The sequence below is a fragment of the Carassius carassius genome, chromosome 16 (genome assembly GCF_963082965.1).
Source record: "Carassius carassius chromosome 16, fCarCar2.1, whole genome shotgun sequence".
Classification (NCBI taxonomy): Eukaryota; Metazoa; Chordata; class Actinopteri; order Cypriniformes; family Cyprinidae; genus Carassius; species Carassius carassius.
Genome location: NC_081770.1, coordinates 22,046,588 through 22,064,012, shown reverse-complemented (window position 1 = coordinate 22,064,012; position 17,425 = coordinate 22,046,588). Strand labels below are relative to the sequence as shown.

The 17,425-nt window shown below is 38.7% G+C and overlaps 1 protein-coding gene across 2 annotated transcripts in view; it reads left to right on the top strand.

Moving 5' to 3' along the window:
• The first annotated feature begins 488 nt into the window (after window positions 1-488).
• Window positions 489-17,425, top strand: part of tle2b (TLE family member 2, transcriptional corepressor b) — a 39,621-nt gene continuing 22,684 nt past the window's right edge. Inside the window, exons 1-3 of one of the 2 annotated variants that reach the window (XM_059569587.1) lie at window positions 489-839; window positions 10,107-10,204; window positions 11,367-11,430. In XM_059569587.1, the coding sequence (XP_059425570.1) occupies window positions 816-839; window positions 10,107-10,204; window positions 11,367-11,430 (186 nt within the window). In that variant the 5' untranslated portion in view covers window positions 489-815. The remainder of the gene's footprint in view (window positions 840-10,106; window positions 10,205-11,366; window positions 11,431-17,425) is intronic. The other variant, XM_059569586.1, reaches the window with a different exon arrangement.

Sequence of the window (17,425 nt, the reverse complement as noted above, 5' to 3'; positions counted from 1 at the left end):
GGTAAAAAGGGTAATTAAAAGATAATTAATTCCTGTTTTTTTCCCTATAGGTCTGTATGGTGATATGAATCAATCAGCCATTCAGTGCAATGACAACAAGAAATCATGCATCATTGGTTGTACGCATGTATTGGTGTCTGTTTCTGTCTCTATCTCTCCATCCATCTACCCTATCTATCTCGCCTGGTCCACCTTAAGTGCAGCTTGAGCAGGCTGTGTGTTTGTGTTGAAGCCAACAGGCACAATATATTACAGTCTAGGGCTCACTGCTGAAAAGCCTGCTGGATCTTCCAGTGACCTGCTGTTCTTTCCTGCTTTCCTGTGTGTTTTTTTCCTTCCTCTCTAGATTTAGATTAAAAACAAAGCCTGTTCCTCCTTCTCCTTGCCTTTTTAGACCTCGGCAAAGAAGCATTGTAGTTTGAGGTACTGTTACAAGGTTGGAAGACTCGAATGGAGATACGTGTTTGTTTTTGTAGCTTGTTGGGGACATTTGTAGAAGGACAAGACCGAGGACAGCTGGACGTGATTCTTCGGAATTCCCTGCTCTCCTGATCTGTCGGACTGAGAGCCGGACAGTAACGGAGTGGGACGTCAGGGAATTCTGGGGGGAAATCCAGTCCAAGTGTGACTCAGGGGATCTGTTTTTGGAAGACCCCCTCGTCGGATGGACTGACAGCCTTCTGCGGCTCGGAAAGAACAGAGTCGGGTTCCCGAGCTCGATCCAGGGCTCTGTCCCCTGGTGGAGGGGGTACACAGGAGTACAGAGGGTCAGCGCGTTGGCCGTCAAACCCATAGCCGGCATCCCTCCGGTGACCATGTACCCGCAGGGTAGACACCCGGTAAGTGCTGCACTCTCTCTCGTACTCCCACATCCTCAACAAATGGGACAGATGAAGCGATTGGGTGTAAGAGAGACGTCTCTTCAGACTTTCAATTGCACGTACGCATATTCATATTCACCCAGCTGTCCTCAAGAGCCAGTTGATAGAAAGTTGTGTGGGAGGAATCAAACACAATGTGTGTCTGTATTAGTTTGTGTAATAAACCTTTCTCATCGCCCCCTCTAATAGATGGCAGTGCGTTTGGGCAAATCTAGAGTGGTTTAGATGTTATATATATATATATATATATATATATATACATACATATATACATACATACAAACACATATATATATATATATATATATATATATATATGTGTGTGTGTGTGTGTGTGGGTGTGGGTGTGGGTATGGGTGGGGTTGGATAGGGCTCAACTCTGGGAAGTTTGTTTGTTATCTTTGACGCGTCTTTGGTTTATTGATGTTTCTAGAATCTGAAGAATCTACTGTACATCGCAGCCTGTTTTAAGTATGGCTTGGCGTACAAGCCTAAACTTGTCATATATACGACAACACAAGGCATCATATCTATTCATAAATGAATGAAAGATCTCTTTAGACTGATTTAGTGTGCATGTAGTGCACTTGCCCCATAAACTTCCATTGTAAGAAAATTCAAGAATGAGACGTATTTCATCTTAAAATCAGAAGAAGAAAAAAATTGTGAAATAGATTTGGCATGAAGTACTTTTTAGGACAGTTAATGCATTTTTCCATGATATTTATTTTTTCTCCTCATGGTTTTCATTTGATTTTTTTTTCTTTATCTTTAGATTAAAACTTTGAAAGTTTATTTAACCTTTTCCCTCACCTTTTTAGACCTCAGCAAAGAGACCATGCAATGTATTACATATTTGTAAAATTTGTATTCCTGTAACATTCTGAGCTTCCTGAGCTTCCAAGTCAGAGTGATCAAAATTTAATTTATAACGATACAATGAACAAACTCCAATGGTATAGTGAAATCTGCAGCCAGGTTTTATTTTTACCCTCATGGCCTGTGAAACATGACCTGCACTTGTAAAAAGGTATGAGAAAGGTCTCTGTGAAACCAAGCATAAACATTGCCTTTTGTGCTCGCACCTTTTCTCGTTCTGTAACTTTTAAAGAAATCTCCATGTTCGTGAGAATTCTGTTCTCAGAAAACACAGATCCACGCATGGTTAGAACAGCTTGTTTATTAGCGGATCTCCTTAACCCAAGCTTCTCTGTTACTTTTTTAATGGGCTTTTTATTCAGATAGGAAACAGTAGAGAGATGACAGGAAATTACTGGTAGGAAAGAGAGATTGCCAAAGGACCTCAATATGGGATTCGAACTTGGGTCTCTATGAGCACGGTTGCATTATTTATCAACACACTAACCACAAGGCCATTGGCACCAACAGCATCACTGTCACTTTTGCTTATTCTTCATCTTAAAAATAAAACCTCTTTATTTGCATCTATGGTTCCACAAAGAACCTTCAACATTCATCAAAAGGTTATAGTTGAAAAATGTTCTTTAGATTATTAAAATGTTCTTCACACTAAAAAATTAAATGTCTCTTTTAAGAAACGTTTATGGTTCTTCTATGGCATCACCGCAAAAAAACCCAATTTATTTGGAATCTATGAAAAAAACTTGTAAATCTCATAGCAATACCTTGGAAACTAGCCTAGTACTGCATTTTCTTCAAGCAATGTAAATCTCAATGTCTGTGTTTTACCAATCAGCCCATCAGTAGTTTAGTTGGACAATTCAACATCATCCAGTGCAAATCAGAGGTAGCCTGTTTGAAAAGAATGTGTCGGAGTCTGCGGTACCTGCCTATTGAAAGGGTTAAGGCCTGATTTGCAAGGCAAACTGCATCGGGATGACTGGTAATTGGTTCCACTGGATTTTTGTGGTTAGTGTTATCTGAAGCTGGGGGATTGGAAGGTGGAATGAGAGAAGGGTTACAGCACTCCGTGCTTCTGAGCCAAAAACAACAACAATAAAAAAGCTGGGCAGACAAAGCTCATAATCTGCTGCTGCCACACCTTCAGTTTCCGACAGTTACAGAACACAGACTTCCAAAGGTGGATCAAATGCACTTAACACATTGTTTTTAAACCTGAAGATGAAGTGCCTAGATGGTAATGCCAGCGTTCAGTTAACATTTAAGGGTGACAAGTCCACAGATGTCATGTGTGAGGTGTGAGAAATGTGAACTCTCTCTGTTGAAGGTCTTTTGGACATGACAAGTAGTTTTGAGAACCTGATACAAATAAGAGGATGTAATATGAGTGTGTGAGCGCACGTAGCACACAAGGCATCGGTGTGCTTGCACTATGGCTAACCTGTACCTGTGTTTGCACTGTGTGGATTTATGGGTGTTTTATAGGCAGGTGCTGGTGTGTGTTGTGCCAGGATGTGAATATTTATATGAATACTGAGCTCAAGGTATAATGGTGAAGATGGCATGTAGAGAAAATCATGGTCAATTTAGCTGTATTTACAGGTATGCATTAAAATGTCACTTTTCACAAGAGTTTTGCTTGTGGTCTTGACAGGCAAGTTTCTTGAATGCTGAAAATTTGTGTTAAATGTAGGGTTTTTCATTGCTGCCTAACTTTTATATGATTACTAGGGACGGTAATTGTGAGGAATGTATTCTGATCCCATATAACCATTACTTTTCCATTAGCGGTTCCTTTAGTAGGCACTTTGAGGAAAGAAATATTTGGAAGAAGTAAGTTCTTAGTGCATTTACTGCCCTCGGGAGCTTTCAATGTAATAACTGACAGACATATATTCCATTCCATATTTATTGAATTCTTGCTAAAATGTGTTTATCTTGACCTTTAATGGCTTTTCATGACTTGACATGGTGCGACAAATCAACAATCCTTGGTATTTCAACATGATGAAAGCACTTCAGTAATTGAGTCCGAATAAGTAACTGCTTATTCATAAAGTGTTTATTAAATGAAATGGCTCAGAAGATTCACTCACTTGGGAATCGGTCTACACTTCTTATAATGTGTATTTCTGATTTACTGAAAAGAACCACTGCATAAGATTAATTGTCTAGGAATCCGAATAAAACAAGGCACTCTTTATGCTAATTTAGTTTTAACTAAAAAGAATTGCTAGCACTAGTTTTGGAATGCTTTTGGGAATTGGACAACACTGGTTAAACTAAATGCTTTTGATTCACTAAAATCATTTTGTAAGACTTATTTGTTCAAGAATCAGAATACATGGGTCACACATTTTGTATTCTAATTCCTGGCTCATGAGAGTTATTGTTTGAGAATTTAACAGTACTAACAGTGTGTTTGATTCACTAGAAAAATCCATCAGTTGGCAGAAAATGCATGTTTCTTGACATAAAAGTCATAAAAACCATTCCATTCTGGTACTAAAACTGACACTTACAAATGGGTCCCACTTTCAAACCCTTGATTACAGATGATTATAACTTATTTGATTATTAATTAATGGCATAGACTTGATTCTCTGTTATTTTTTTATACAAAGCATGAATTGTACCATACTCATGTTTTTTAGTGTGTTATTGCGTGAATGTGTGTCTGTGAGTGAATGCCAGCTTTCTGTTGCACTGATGTGTTGGCCAAGTCAAAGTCATAGCCAAATTTTTAGCCACAAAATTCACATATGCTTTTTTTTTATGAGCTGATAGTTTGAGCTGGAGTGCTCTCCTTTGCTCATTTTTACTCACAGTCGTATTATATAAAAAAAAAAGTTTTATTCTGGCCACATTTGGATGTTAAACTTGGATGCAGGTTTCATATCTTCACACTGTTTTATCACTCTTTCATGTTGGTCAGAAACACATGAGGAACTTCTTTCTTTCTACCATTAGGCTCAAACTATTGCTGATTTACTCTGTAAAGCATAAAAGCTGTTTTCTCTGCCTGCCAATCCACAGTTCTTAATCCAGTATTGGACGGCGATTGCTTTTGCTCGGCCTCACAAAGCAAGCTACTCCAGAGCCGCATTGTAAGTCGCCAAGATAGTCCAAGCAGCCATCCAACGTCTCAGCATTCAGTGGGGTTTAAGATTGGGTAAAAGCCTCTGAAATGATTGTCAAAAATGGAAGGACTTTCTCTCAGATTTGTTTAATGAGGATGTGACACCCAGTTCAAGGTGTACCTGCTAAACTCAAGCACCTCAAACCCGTTGTATCTTAGGAGTTTGTGGGGACAAGGTCTTGCAGGACTGGGAAGGAAGGAAAGCTGGGTTTTTTAGAGAGCGAGATCACACACACTCACACATTCACCCAGATCCCCCCCGAGATCACACTGACACTTCTCTTCCTCCCACTTCCTGGTGATCCTTATCTATTCGTGCGCCTTTTTTGCACTAAATATTTCACCAGCGGATGATTATTTCATGGATGTCTCTATCCCAGCCTGTCTGCGAGGATGCGAGCGGAAAACAGCTTCGCAGTCGTCTCGGAAGCTGACGGCGCTCCTCTTTCAACGTGTCTCTCTCTCCTCCTTCAAATCGATTTGAGTCACTGTGTCCAAAATAGCAAATCCAGCAGTGATATACGAGATGATCAGAGTGGGCGATTGGGAGAGATTTCATTCCCACCATTGTTATGGGATCTGCTCGTCTCTGTCTCCCCCTTTGACCTCCCTCAGAAGATAATCTCCAGTAATTCTAGGCTAGCCTGCTGCAGCTCGTCTATATTGTGATTGACTAGCCGCTGTCCCACATGGCTCGCTGTCTGCCTCGTCCCCCTCTATCCAGATTAACTGGATCAGTTTTGGATTTCAGGATTCCCCCTCCTTCTGTCTGACACACACTGTTGTATCTAAACAGACGCTCCTACCCAGGATTCCTCCTTGTTTATTTGCATGTGTGAGTTTTGCACGCATGTTTTTACTTTATGTTGCAGAGCACTTCGTTTTAATAAAGTCCGAACAAATATTTTCTTCTAAATTCATCTAAAGCAATAAAAGATTTTATTTCTTAATTAAATGCAGTGATAGTTACTGTTGCTTATACTTAACATTAACATTAGCTGCGTTTCTATTAACCTTCTAATTGTGCATATTGAAATGGCAAATTGAAAATACGCTCAATAAAAAAATACATCAGTTTCGCAAAAAAACTCCCATATATATATATATATATATATATATATATATATATATATATATATATATATATATATATATATAAAATAATTACACTCACATTAGATGGTTTTTCAGGCAATTCGAAAAGGAACATTTCATAAAACTGCAATGGAAACATTGTTTTTCCACATTTACAGGTCACCTGCCATACATAAGTCACATGATCATTCTTTAATGTACTATAACCTCCAAAAAACACTTTGTAGGTGGCCGCTCTCAAGTGTAAGGGGCTTTCTTTGCCATTAATGTTTGGATAACCCCTTATTTACACTGCAAACGGCTATGGCACATTACGTCTCCGTCATGACCACCGAAGCTGATCGCAGCAACTCTAGTCAATGCTTGTGTTTATACCAGCCACTCTGTGGCATGTCCCAGAAGTGGCTCTCCGCACTGCTTCGCAAAAAAGAAAAAGAAAAGAAAAAACACGACTAAGTATTAAAAATGATGGCTAGTGCAGTGGCTGCAATTTACGTAAACTTACCAGCATCACCATAATTTATTGCATTAAAATTGTTTTAGTCGCATAACATTGGAAATGGTTTTGCGCAAATCTTTAATGGAAACCAGGATATTGTTTAATACCCATCCTGTACCATTTTTGCTGCGGACATGAATGGTAGCTTAAACTTTGCAACTTGTTGAAGCTTCTAAACCGCAAAGCAACACCCTAGAAACAGTAGTCAACACCCTGTTACCAACACAGAATACACTATCAGCCACATAACAACATCCAAGTCACCGCATAGCAATGGAATGATATGGAAACCACCTACAACAACCTAGAAACTGTGTAGCAAAACCTTGGAAACCTAGAGACCTACCTCTCACAACAACCTACTGTAGTAATTGCATAGCATCACCCTGACAACATCCCAGCAATGGCATAGCAAATTTTTGGCAACCCCTCACAGCATCTGAGCAACTGCAGAGCAATAGCAATTTAAACCACTCAGAACACCCTATCAACCTTATAACAACATTCTAACAACTGCATAGCAAGGCCCTGGCAACCGCTCACAACATTTGAGCAACTGCATGGCCATACCCTGGCAACCACATAGCAATGCCCTGGCAGCCATCCACAACAATCTGGCTTCATGGTAGCAGGATTTACACTGATAACTGATAACTTTCCTTAGAAAATGTAAAAATCTAATGTTAAAGTTTGTGTAAAGTAAATTCAGAGAATTGTTTCTAAACACGTAATTGTCAGAAATGCATTGCTGAAACAATACAAAGACTGTGAACTATTTTGTAACTAATTGTGAAGTTAGTTAAACTGTTTTTTTCACCAAAATTGTGTTCAGTGTTTTTTCGGGCGGGGCTAAAATCGTGTCTATGATACAATAGAGCTACCGAGCATGGCTCCTCCCCTAACACTATAACGGCGCTTTTCCACTGCGTGGTACGGTTCAGTACGGTTCACTTTTGAGGGGTTTTCCACTGGGTACAGTACATGGTACCATTACTGAAACATGACGTGTAAACTCTGCTGATCACTGATTGGCCGGAGAGAATCATAACTACCTGCGTCACTGAACTTGTGACACAAACACAACAGAACCGCTAGATTTAAATCAGCACAGCCAGCGAAGAACACAACTCGAACACTACTCTTTTGAGTAAGGTGATATTCAGCCCCTGGAATGCAAATTTTACTGGAGGAACCCCACCGAAAATCTAGTATTTTACCCCTCGGAAAAGCGATATTTACCAGGAAACCTCCCCTTGAAACACTATTGGGTTAGTTTTGAGTAGAAATTGGACGGTTTTTGTTGTGAAACCTGGTAACCCTGACGACAGCCTACAGTTTGATAGCTAGCTGTGCCTTCGTCACATAAATGCATTATACCTTATTGTAATAATTTTCAAAACAGCTTTGTCTCCTTATTTAAATTAAGCTGCTAGATTATCCATTCAGGTTTGTAGAAGTACTTGACAGCTGAGAGAGACGGCAGCATTCCTGCGAGTGGGCGTGGTTTCTGCACCGACAGCGGACACGCCCCCTGCATTTGAGAGCAGAAAATACTACTAAGTTTTTGATACCTTATTTTATTCAGATTTGGCTGGGTGGTTAATAACACATTTTTCTATGTTGTGACAAACTCAGAAGAACACGCATTTAATATTGCTTTTATGTGGTCTTTAATCATGGAATTGTTCTGTGGCTACACAATATATTTATGAGCTGTTTCCTGGTTGTATATTTTTGTGTTGTTGTGGAAATGTACCATGATCCTGTGAGTTCTGGCCCTGTGTGGTGTGAGCTGCTTTCAGGACAGTTACTGCACACACACACACGTTTGAATGAATGAGGGTCAGTAGGGACATGATGATTGCCCCCCTCTATCCACAAACAAACACGGCAGTGTGTGTACTGAACTCATCCAGTCAGCTGTGCGCCTGCAGCTTAATTACTCGAAAGCTCACAGAGTGTCTGACCTCCACCGTTAGCCTAATTGAAATTTAATTGAATTTCGCTTGTCTAGACTAATTAAGCTCCTACTGAAACCGGCAATCTTCAGCTGCTCGCTGGACACCGAGCTTCAGAGAGAAAACTAGAAGCCCGGAGGAGCGAAGGACAAAGGCGGCCATTTTAGGAAGCAGCTGACAGAATGGGAAATGTGTTTAAAAATAGCAAAGGAAAGAACTTGGGTTTTAATGAGGAGGAGAGGTAGATATGAATACAGCTGGATCAGATTAGAGCACACAGGCTCATAGATGGCCCCATTTGAAACTTGCATTTTGGGGTAAATATGTGGGTATGGTAAAATGCATCAGCAGAATTGAAAGTACCACACTCTTGTTTCAATAATCCAATAAAATTATATTTGATTCACTAAAAAGAGCCAATCAGAAGAATCATTCATTCAGAAATCAACCTAAACCATTTAGTAGTTTCCAAAATTGTTTACTAAGTAGGTATACTACTTTTGAATAAGAACAAACTTTGTGTCTATTAAAAACGCTTCTATGTAGTATGAATGTGTGTAATTTAAGGCAGATTTGCATGTCCTACAGCTGACATGTTGTCATCATCTACAGTAGGTTTCCATCCAAATGTGAGGCAAATCTTTTCAAAGTTCGCAAAAATATAAAAAAACAAATGTTGTATTAGGTGTTTCCATCAGGTTGTTCGAGCAATGGTATTGGTAGCTAAATTAAAAAAGGGATAAAATACGGAAATACTCCATCAGCGGAAACAGCCGATTAGTCACTTGAGTTTAATGTTCGCTAGCTACACCAGAATTTATTCGGCAAATGCATTTCCATTATTCGCATTAAATCTTTTTCAGCAAACCACCAAAGCGAGTGTAAAAACATCTTTGCGACTGAAAGGATTTGTTTTTTTTTTATTCAGCATTTAGATCAATCATTTTTGATGCAATACTTCAAAATGCACATAAAAACGGTGGTGGAAACAGCAGCTACTGTGACTCACCTAGCCATTTGCAACTCTTCTCTTATAGCCTTATGGGATCATAAAATGTCCACTGGGTGCACACTTCTGAATCTTGCCAAAAATAGTACTAGCCAATAATAAAATCAGGGTTTTCACATACAGTTTTTCACCTACTATATAGTAGAGCAGTAGGCATATTCAGACACAGGGCCAGTATGCTTTAGATTGACTTAAAACAACATAGTTATTAGTTCAGGTATTTAGTCATTAATAAAGTAGAACTCAATGTACTGGGAATGTATAGAAGTTTTGGATTGACTAAAAATTAATTTAGAATTTCTGGTACAGTTTCCATGAAATACTCATAGCTGCTTTTTTAATTCTTGAGATTGGGAATCGCATTTGTGTCTACCTGGAGTTAGGGTAAAATCTTGTAAGAGCGTTTTGCAAAACAAGGGTTACACCGACCCCATAGAAGTGCTGCTGTTATCAAATCTTCTCTCCTCCTTCACCAAAAATGCATGTAGTGTTTGTAGTGCAGCCAAGGTCAAAGATAATGCACTGGGAGCACTTTTTCAATTTTATTTCAATGAGTCAATTTTAGTACATTAATTTAAGCAGTCCAGTCTTCCAGCGCAGACCTATGGATGTTTACTGATTAATAAGCCATCTCTCTCCTCAGGTACCTCTGCAGCCGGGACAGTCATTCAAGTTCACAGTGCTGGAGACTCTGGACCGCATTAAAGAGGAGTTCCAGTTCCTCCAGGCTCAGTACCACAGGTCAGATCATATGAGCTGATTTACTCCCAGTATGTGAAACGCATTTGATTATTTATGAATCTCTTCCTGTAGGCTAATAACCGGCTGGATGTGTATTGAATTAATTTCACTGTATTATACAGCACACTATACAGCGGTGGGGCATCAACATTTTCATGTTATCCATGGAAAACTGCATTCAGAATTAGTGAGAAATAACTAAAAGTATTGATGCTGCTGGCTTAACCATATATTCAGTTTATCTTTTACAATAACAAGCTATTTTTCCCAACAAATGGCAGTTTTAATACAATGTTGTTTGCATGTGTAACTTTACAGCTGAGCGAACTGAAACAACAATCAAATGAGCTCTGCTGAACTGTCCTGTTACGCTGTAAATTGCAGTGGAGAAGTTTAATTCATTTAAGTGATTGGGTTTGTGTTGGTTCCTTTAACTGAATCAATTTGTGCTGATTGCATTAAGTGAATCTGTTTGTTCCGATTCATTTACTTGAATGGTTTGTTCTGATTCATTTTAGTGAATCAGTTCATTCTTGTTCATTGAAGTGAATTGGTTTGCACTATTTGCACTAAAGTGAATTTGACCATTTTGATTCATTCAAGTGAATCAGTTTGGATTGATTATAGTAAGCGAATTGGTTTGCTCAGATTCATTTAAATGAATTGATACATTTTTATTCATTTGAATTATTGGTTTGTTTGAAGTGAACTACATTATTCTGATTCATTTAAGCGAATCAGTTTGTTTTGATTATTGTAAGTGAACTAGTTTGTTCTGATTTATTTAATTTAATTGATCTATTCTTATTTATTGAAGTGTATAGGTTTGTTATGATTCATTTAAATTAACTGGTTATTCTGATTCATTTAAGTGAGTTCAATCATTCTTCTGATACATTTAAGTAAATCAGATTGTTTTGTTTTCTTTAAGTGAATTTGTTTATTCAGATTCTTTACATTTAATTGATCCATTCATATTCACTGAAGTGCATCAGTTTGTTCTGATTCATTTAATTTAACTGATTCATTTTTTATTAATTTAAGGGAATAAGACTTTTTTTTAGACTTGGTTTCTGATACAATGACAAGTCATTCGCATCTTTTGTACAATTCATATTTTTCTACTGTTTGTCATTCATATTCTTCTGCCGTGCTTTCACAGTCTCAAAATAGAGTGTGAGAAGTTGGCCAGCGAGAAGACAGAGATGCAGCGCCACTATATCATGGTGAGCTTTTCAACCCTCATATCGTCAGATCTGCCGTGCGCTCCAGTAAATACTGCATAAAGGCCTGTCTGTGTTTAAAAAGAGAGATTGCGTTTCATTTCATGTTACAGGGTGTTTGGTTAACCTGGGGACACATCAGCGGGTTTACGATAGGGGTTGGGAGGAGATGAAAAAGTGAGAGGGAGAAGGAAGGGCGATATGCGAGAGGAGGATGGAATGATGAGAGAAAAGAGATGGAAAGAGAGAAACAAAGATCACAAGCACAGACATGTAAATAATGAGGGAACAAGGATTCAGTGCTTGCAGTAAGCAGATAACCCACAAGACTATATTAAGCCTGCTAGTCCTGCCATGTACACCAAGACTTGTTTCAACAGCCTTCTCCTTTATTTTTATGCATTTATATATTACCCACATTTCTCTGTCTATGCTCTTTGACGACTAGACAGGACTGTGCTCTTCTCGTCTCTCTTTAGTGAATGATTTATTTTGTTGATGGGCATAAAATATTTTTCAGAGCTCATTTGCGATGGTGTGTTAGCCTCCTGGCTAACAGAAACAACAGAGACAGTGAATTGGATGATATTCAAGTGTTAAAAGCTTTGTTTTGTGCCATGGTTCAGTGGTTGGCACACACACTCCTGATATTTTGAGCAATGCTGAAGGTCTTGTCATCTCTTCCTCCACTATCTATCCAATAAAGCAAAACACCCCCATGGTTATTTTAAAAACATGTTGAGGTTGTGGCCTTGTATTAATATGTCGAGCCATGATACAAATTCAGAAGAAGCAGAAAATTGTTCTGTAAGCTCAATTATCTTCTAAACTATACATGCAACTTTGCACTATATGCTAAACTATGCTACTGATTTGGAAGACAGAGTTCGAATCCGCCTCAATAAATCATAGTCATTAACTATTAAATCCTGATTGTGGATTGGAGTATTTGTGTGTGTCCTGATGTGCCATCATGATCTAGTCTTTAAAGAGCGCCCATCTACATGGTCACTCTGTGACCGCTGTGTGTTATCCAGACCCTGAGGCAGCTGAGGATGCAAAGATAGAACGAACGAGGGTCTAATGTGCTGCTTTTGCAGTAACACCCCCGCCCCAACTCATCCGTCTGATACTCTCTGCTCTCCTCCGAACATTACTGTCACAGATTGCCCTTGCGCCAGAGAGAAAGAACATAAGGAGAGATCAGGGGCAAAGACAAATGATGAGAGTGAGTGAGTGAGTGAGAGAGAGCGGTGATTGAAACGCAGCAGTAAAAAAGAAAAAAGAGGAGGGGAAGATAAAGGCCGATAGCGAAGATGAAGAGCAGAAGAACTGACAGAGTGAGAGAGACGGTATAAAAACGCAGTGGGAGACAGTAAGACGACAAAAAGATGAGGACAGAGAAAGAAAAACACAAGGAGGAGAAGGGGAAAACCAGGAAGGCAGAAAGGATGACACATTTGAAAACGATTACTCCCTAGTAAGCTAAACGTTTGAGTGCTGCCGTGTGAGGGAAAAAAAGAGAGAAAACACTAATGGATTGCTCCTCTTTTAAGAGATTTTGAAACTTGTTGCTGCCCTGTGATGGAAAACGAACTGATATTTCCAACCAAACAAATCAAATTATAAAGCAAACAGCAGAAGTATTGCAATGCATTTATTTACTTTCAGAAATGAAAAGATGTAGTTGACTTTGTTTGTTAAGTAGAACACAAACCACGTTTTTTTTTTAAGTCAAACCGTTGCAGTCTATGACTCTTATAATGTAAGTGGATGGGAATCACCGCTAACATACAATAAAAAAAAAAAAAAACATACACAAACAAAACAGAATTAAACACTGTGGCTCGTGATGATACATTATATTTATATAGTTTTTTTTACCTCTCATTCACGTAATGTCCGAACTGTTAGAACTCTCCTGTGTGCGTTCTCAGCAACAGGTGCGTGAGGCATCGTCTTCTTGCTTTATGGCGGATCGCAGACTTATAAGTGCTTTACCGCCACCTATATCTCAATGGACCATTGACACTCAATCTACAACCTCAATTAGGAGTGTCAACGGTCCACTTGAGAGATAGGTGGCGGTAATGCACTTATAAGTCTGCGATCCGCCATAAAGCAAGAAGAAGAAGAAGAGCCTCATGTGCCTGCTTGAGAACCAGGGGGGCAGGGTTTCATATTTTATTGAAGCCCCCCTGGGCACCACCATTGGGTAGCAGACCCCCACCTGCTGTTAGCATTCCATTGACTCCCATTCATTTTGGCGTCACTTTGACAGCGAATAACTTTACATCTGAGTTGTTTAAAGACTCCATTTGTCCATTCATTATGCGAAAATTTATAAAAGGGGTCTTTAGATAAAAAAATAAAAAAACTTAGAGTGTGAAGAAAACTTTCTGAAATATCTTTAATTTACTCTGAAATTTAATTTAAGTTTTACGTTTAACGCTACGGTAAAGCTACAGTACACAAATTATTTTGGCTGATTGTGGAAATAATTAAATTAAAAGATAATAGAAAATTTAAATAAAACGTTTTGGAAAAATCTTCTTTAAATTACTTTCAGTTTCAATTTTAATTCTCATTTAAAGGTACAGTACACAATTTCAAAAATAATAATAATAAAAAAAACATAATTTAAAAACATCTTTCATTTACGTGTTTCAATTAACTTTCAAAAACATTCCTAAAAGGCCAAAACATTCTTGTCTAGCTACACAAGCTTGATTTCAGTGCCGTAGGTTTCTGTTTACAGACCTTCACCTATGTATCCATGATGATATGTTGGTCAAAACAACTCAGAGGAGCATTCTATTGCTCAGAATTGCTCTTTTATAGCTCATGAAACTGTTTTAAATTTTTTGTTTTCAGTATCTGCTCAGATGTTTCTTGTAACTCTCTGTGAGGTAATTGTTCACATGCTGTGAGAGTAAAGAGCTATAAAATGAGTGCACATTACAAAGCTCAGAAAATTTTGATGAGACCACAAGTTTCACAATATACCTGTATTGATTATAACTATATAAAAAAATTTAAATATCACTATCATGTTAATACTACACACTAAAAATAACATTGTAAATAATCCAGCATTGACACTCCAACACAGTATGCGGCCTATGCCTTTGCATTTTTACATTCCGATGCACTGCTTTTTCATTGTTTTTCTATGCAAACAAGTTTTTTGGAAATAAAAAATAAAATAAGTTAAACTTTTAAAACAGTTTAAAAAGGTTTTTTTTTTTTTTTTTTTTTTTTTCACTGTCCTGAATCTCACATTTTTGAATGCAAAAACACATTCTGTGAACTAGCTGTTGCCACCCATCCTAAAATGGGGAAAAATTACTTTGGCCGCCACAGTTACCATGTAGTGAGAAGATGGTATTGTGATATTTTTTTTTAAACTCTGAGAATACCAGATATGAGAGCAAATGGGAGATATTATTATAGTGTTGCTATAAATTTTGTATGCATTACAGTTTTGATAGTGTTCCTTTTCAGAAATGTCTTGTACTCCACATACTTATTAACTAATTATTCGGTTTTATTCGGTTTGAAATTCAATTTGATAAAATGGCATTCTGCAATTTGCTTCATCTTTAATTGCACTGATATGAATTGGCAGTCTATGAATCACGGCTCTGTTTTTTTTGTGGCTGATAACGCACTCCTAATTTTCTCCCGTCTGTCAGGAAACTTGCCAGGTAACTCGTAAGTCAGTCTCAGATTCAAGAACAGCCGCCAACAGCACTGTCACCAACAACATTCGTGGCATTCATATAATGTCACTTTAGTGTCTGGGGAAAAAAAGGTAGTATAATGAAATAATTTATGATACGGCTCTTTCTTTGGCTTGTAACTGACTGAAATGATGAAGAATAGTAATGTCTTAATACACAACTTATCATGATTCTGTCATCATTTACTCACACTCACATCGTTCCAAACCTGTATGACTGACTTTCTTCCATGGAATACATGGAATGTCTTATTATTGGGAGATGCAAGGGTCTGTTGTACTTACCATTGGAAAAAGCTTAACGGCTAACTTGAATCATATGGGCCTTATCATACAATCTCCTCTGGTCTCCTTCCCTGCATACTGTCAAAGCCGCAGCGTTAGCATTAGCCGTTACACTTTTTTGGCTAAAGGTTGCAGGCTTGCCCTCCAGTGGCTTTGGTTATATCTTAGCTGTTCGCTATAATATTGGAACCATGGATATAGGTATTATAGGTCCTAGCTAGTGTTTCTGTGGACTGCTAAATGTAAGCCGTCCTCCATATTGGAATGGTCAAAGTTAACACTCAAGAGCAAGTTGCCTGTGTGTCTGCAACCATAGTTACACGCCTGTATGAATATCCACATCTGCAATAGACTCAAGCATAGGGTGGCCATATGTGCCATTTATACAGGACATGTCCTGACCAGGATTTTTATATTGCCTAAAACATCCAAAGTAGTTTGATAAATAAAATTGCAGGTATTGTACATAATGGACCAATCGTGTCATGTGGGAAGATGAGATCTACAGAGAATGATTAAAGCAATGCAAATATGTTCACGTGTTTGTTCGTTGGACTTGAAGTGTCGCTGTGCACCAATCACTGTATGACACCCAAGTACAGCGAGAGAGCGTCACAGATTGTTGTGGTGCTCCCGCAGACACGTACTAGATGAACGCGGCAAAAAGAGACATCATAACTTATGTGTATGAAGCCAAATGATCTGCCAGCTAACAGCAGACCTAGCAGCTAGACTAGTTATTCAAAGCTAGCTTAACAACCTAAAGTTACTTGTCCAGTCAGTGATTACGAAAGATCATTTTTCAGAATTTCATTTTACTCTGTGTCTATATGGGTGGGCCGTGGATGTAAGTATCTAGATATTTGCAGCAGGGCGAGGGCTTCGATTACCTCTCTCTTTTTTGATCATACATTTGTTTGCTACTTAATAAAGTTTTAGGGGACCCCCCAAGAGTCCCAAGTCATTTCGAACCCTGATATAGCCTGTGTGTACAAGTTGGAGCTCTCAAATAATTCTGTTTATAAATTGTAATTACGAGTCCTACAAGGATATTTTACAAGTTGTAATCTCGTAATTACGTAAATTCTGACATCTGTAAAATTTGACAGCTATTGTAACTGCATGCTGAAAGCCTAGCGCTTTTTCACAATCGTAAACTTTGGTATTTCTTACTGATAATGCAATTCTATTTAGTGTTTCCTTTTTTGGAGCTCTTTTGACAGCACAGAGGACGGTTATTTTTATATCGGTCAATTCAAATTGGGCTGTTTGGTGTTAATGGGCTTGTGGCAGATGCGATGATCGAGCCGAAGAGGACAGTCCAATGGAAATTATATCTCATCAGCGTTGCCTGTCTAGTAATACTAGATCAGGATGAGCCAATCAATGTGTCTGAGCTTAGAAGATCACAGCTGTATCCAGTACAGTGGAGTTGACACACACACACACACACAGAATCTACAGAGATTTCAGCAAGAGCCGAGTGTCCAGCGACACAGCAGGATATATGTACAAGCGACGGATGGTAAACAGCTGCCGGGTTGAACCAGGGGACACCAAGTGCATTTTGCCTCTTGTTAGACTGGTGAGGAGTAACACACACACACACCGTGGCTGCAGCAGGAGGAGAGGCTTTGTTGAACCTCCGCCGCATTGAGCCCTGCTACATCCGCCACATGCCGCGCGCAATCTGCTCCAGACAACACACACACACGGACACACTCAGGGGATTACACACACACACTCGTGGTGTAGAATGGGAATGCACATAACATGAGAGAGTTTATATAACAATGAGCTGCATTACGAGCCAAAAGCGCGTCACAATCCCACCAATATCCAGATTAACAACACAATAAATAAATAAATGTCACAGTGAAACTCACCCACCTTCAGATATTCTACATTTAGCAGACACTTTTATCCAAAGCGACTTACAGTGCATTCAGGCTATACATTTTTTTTTATTTT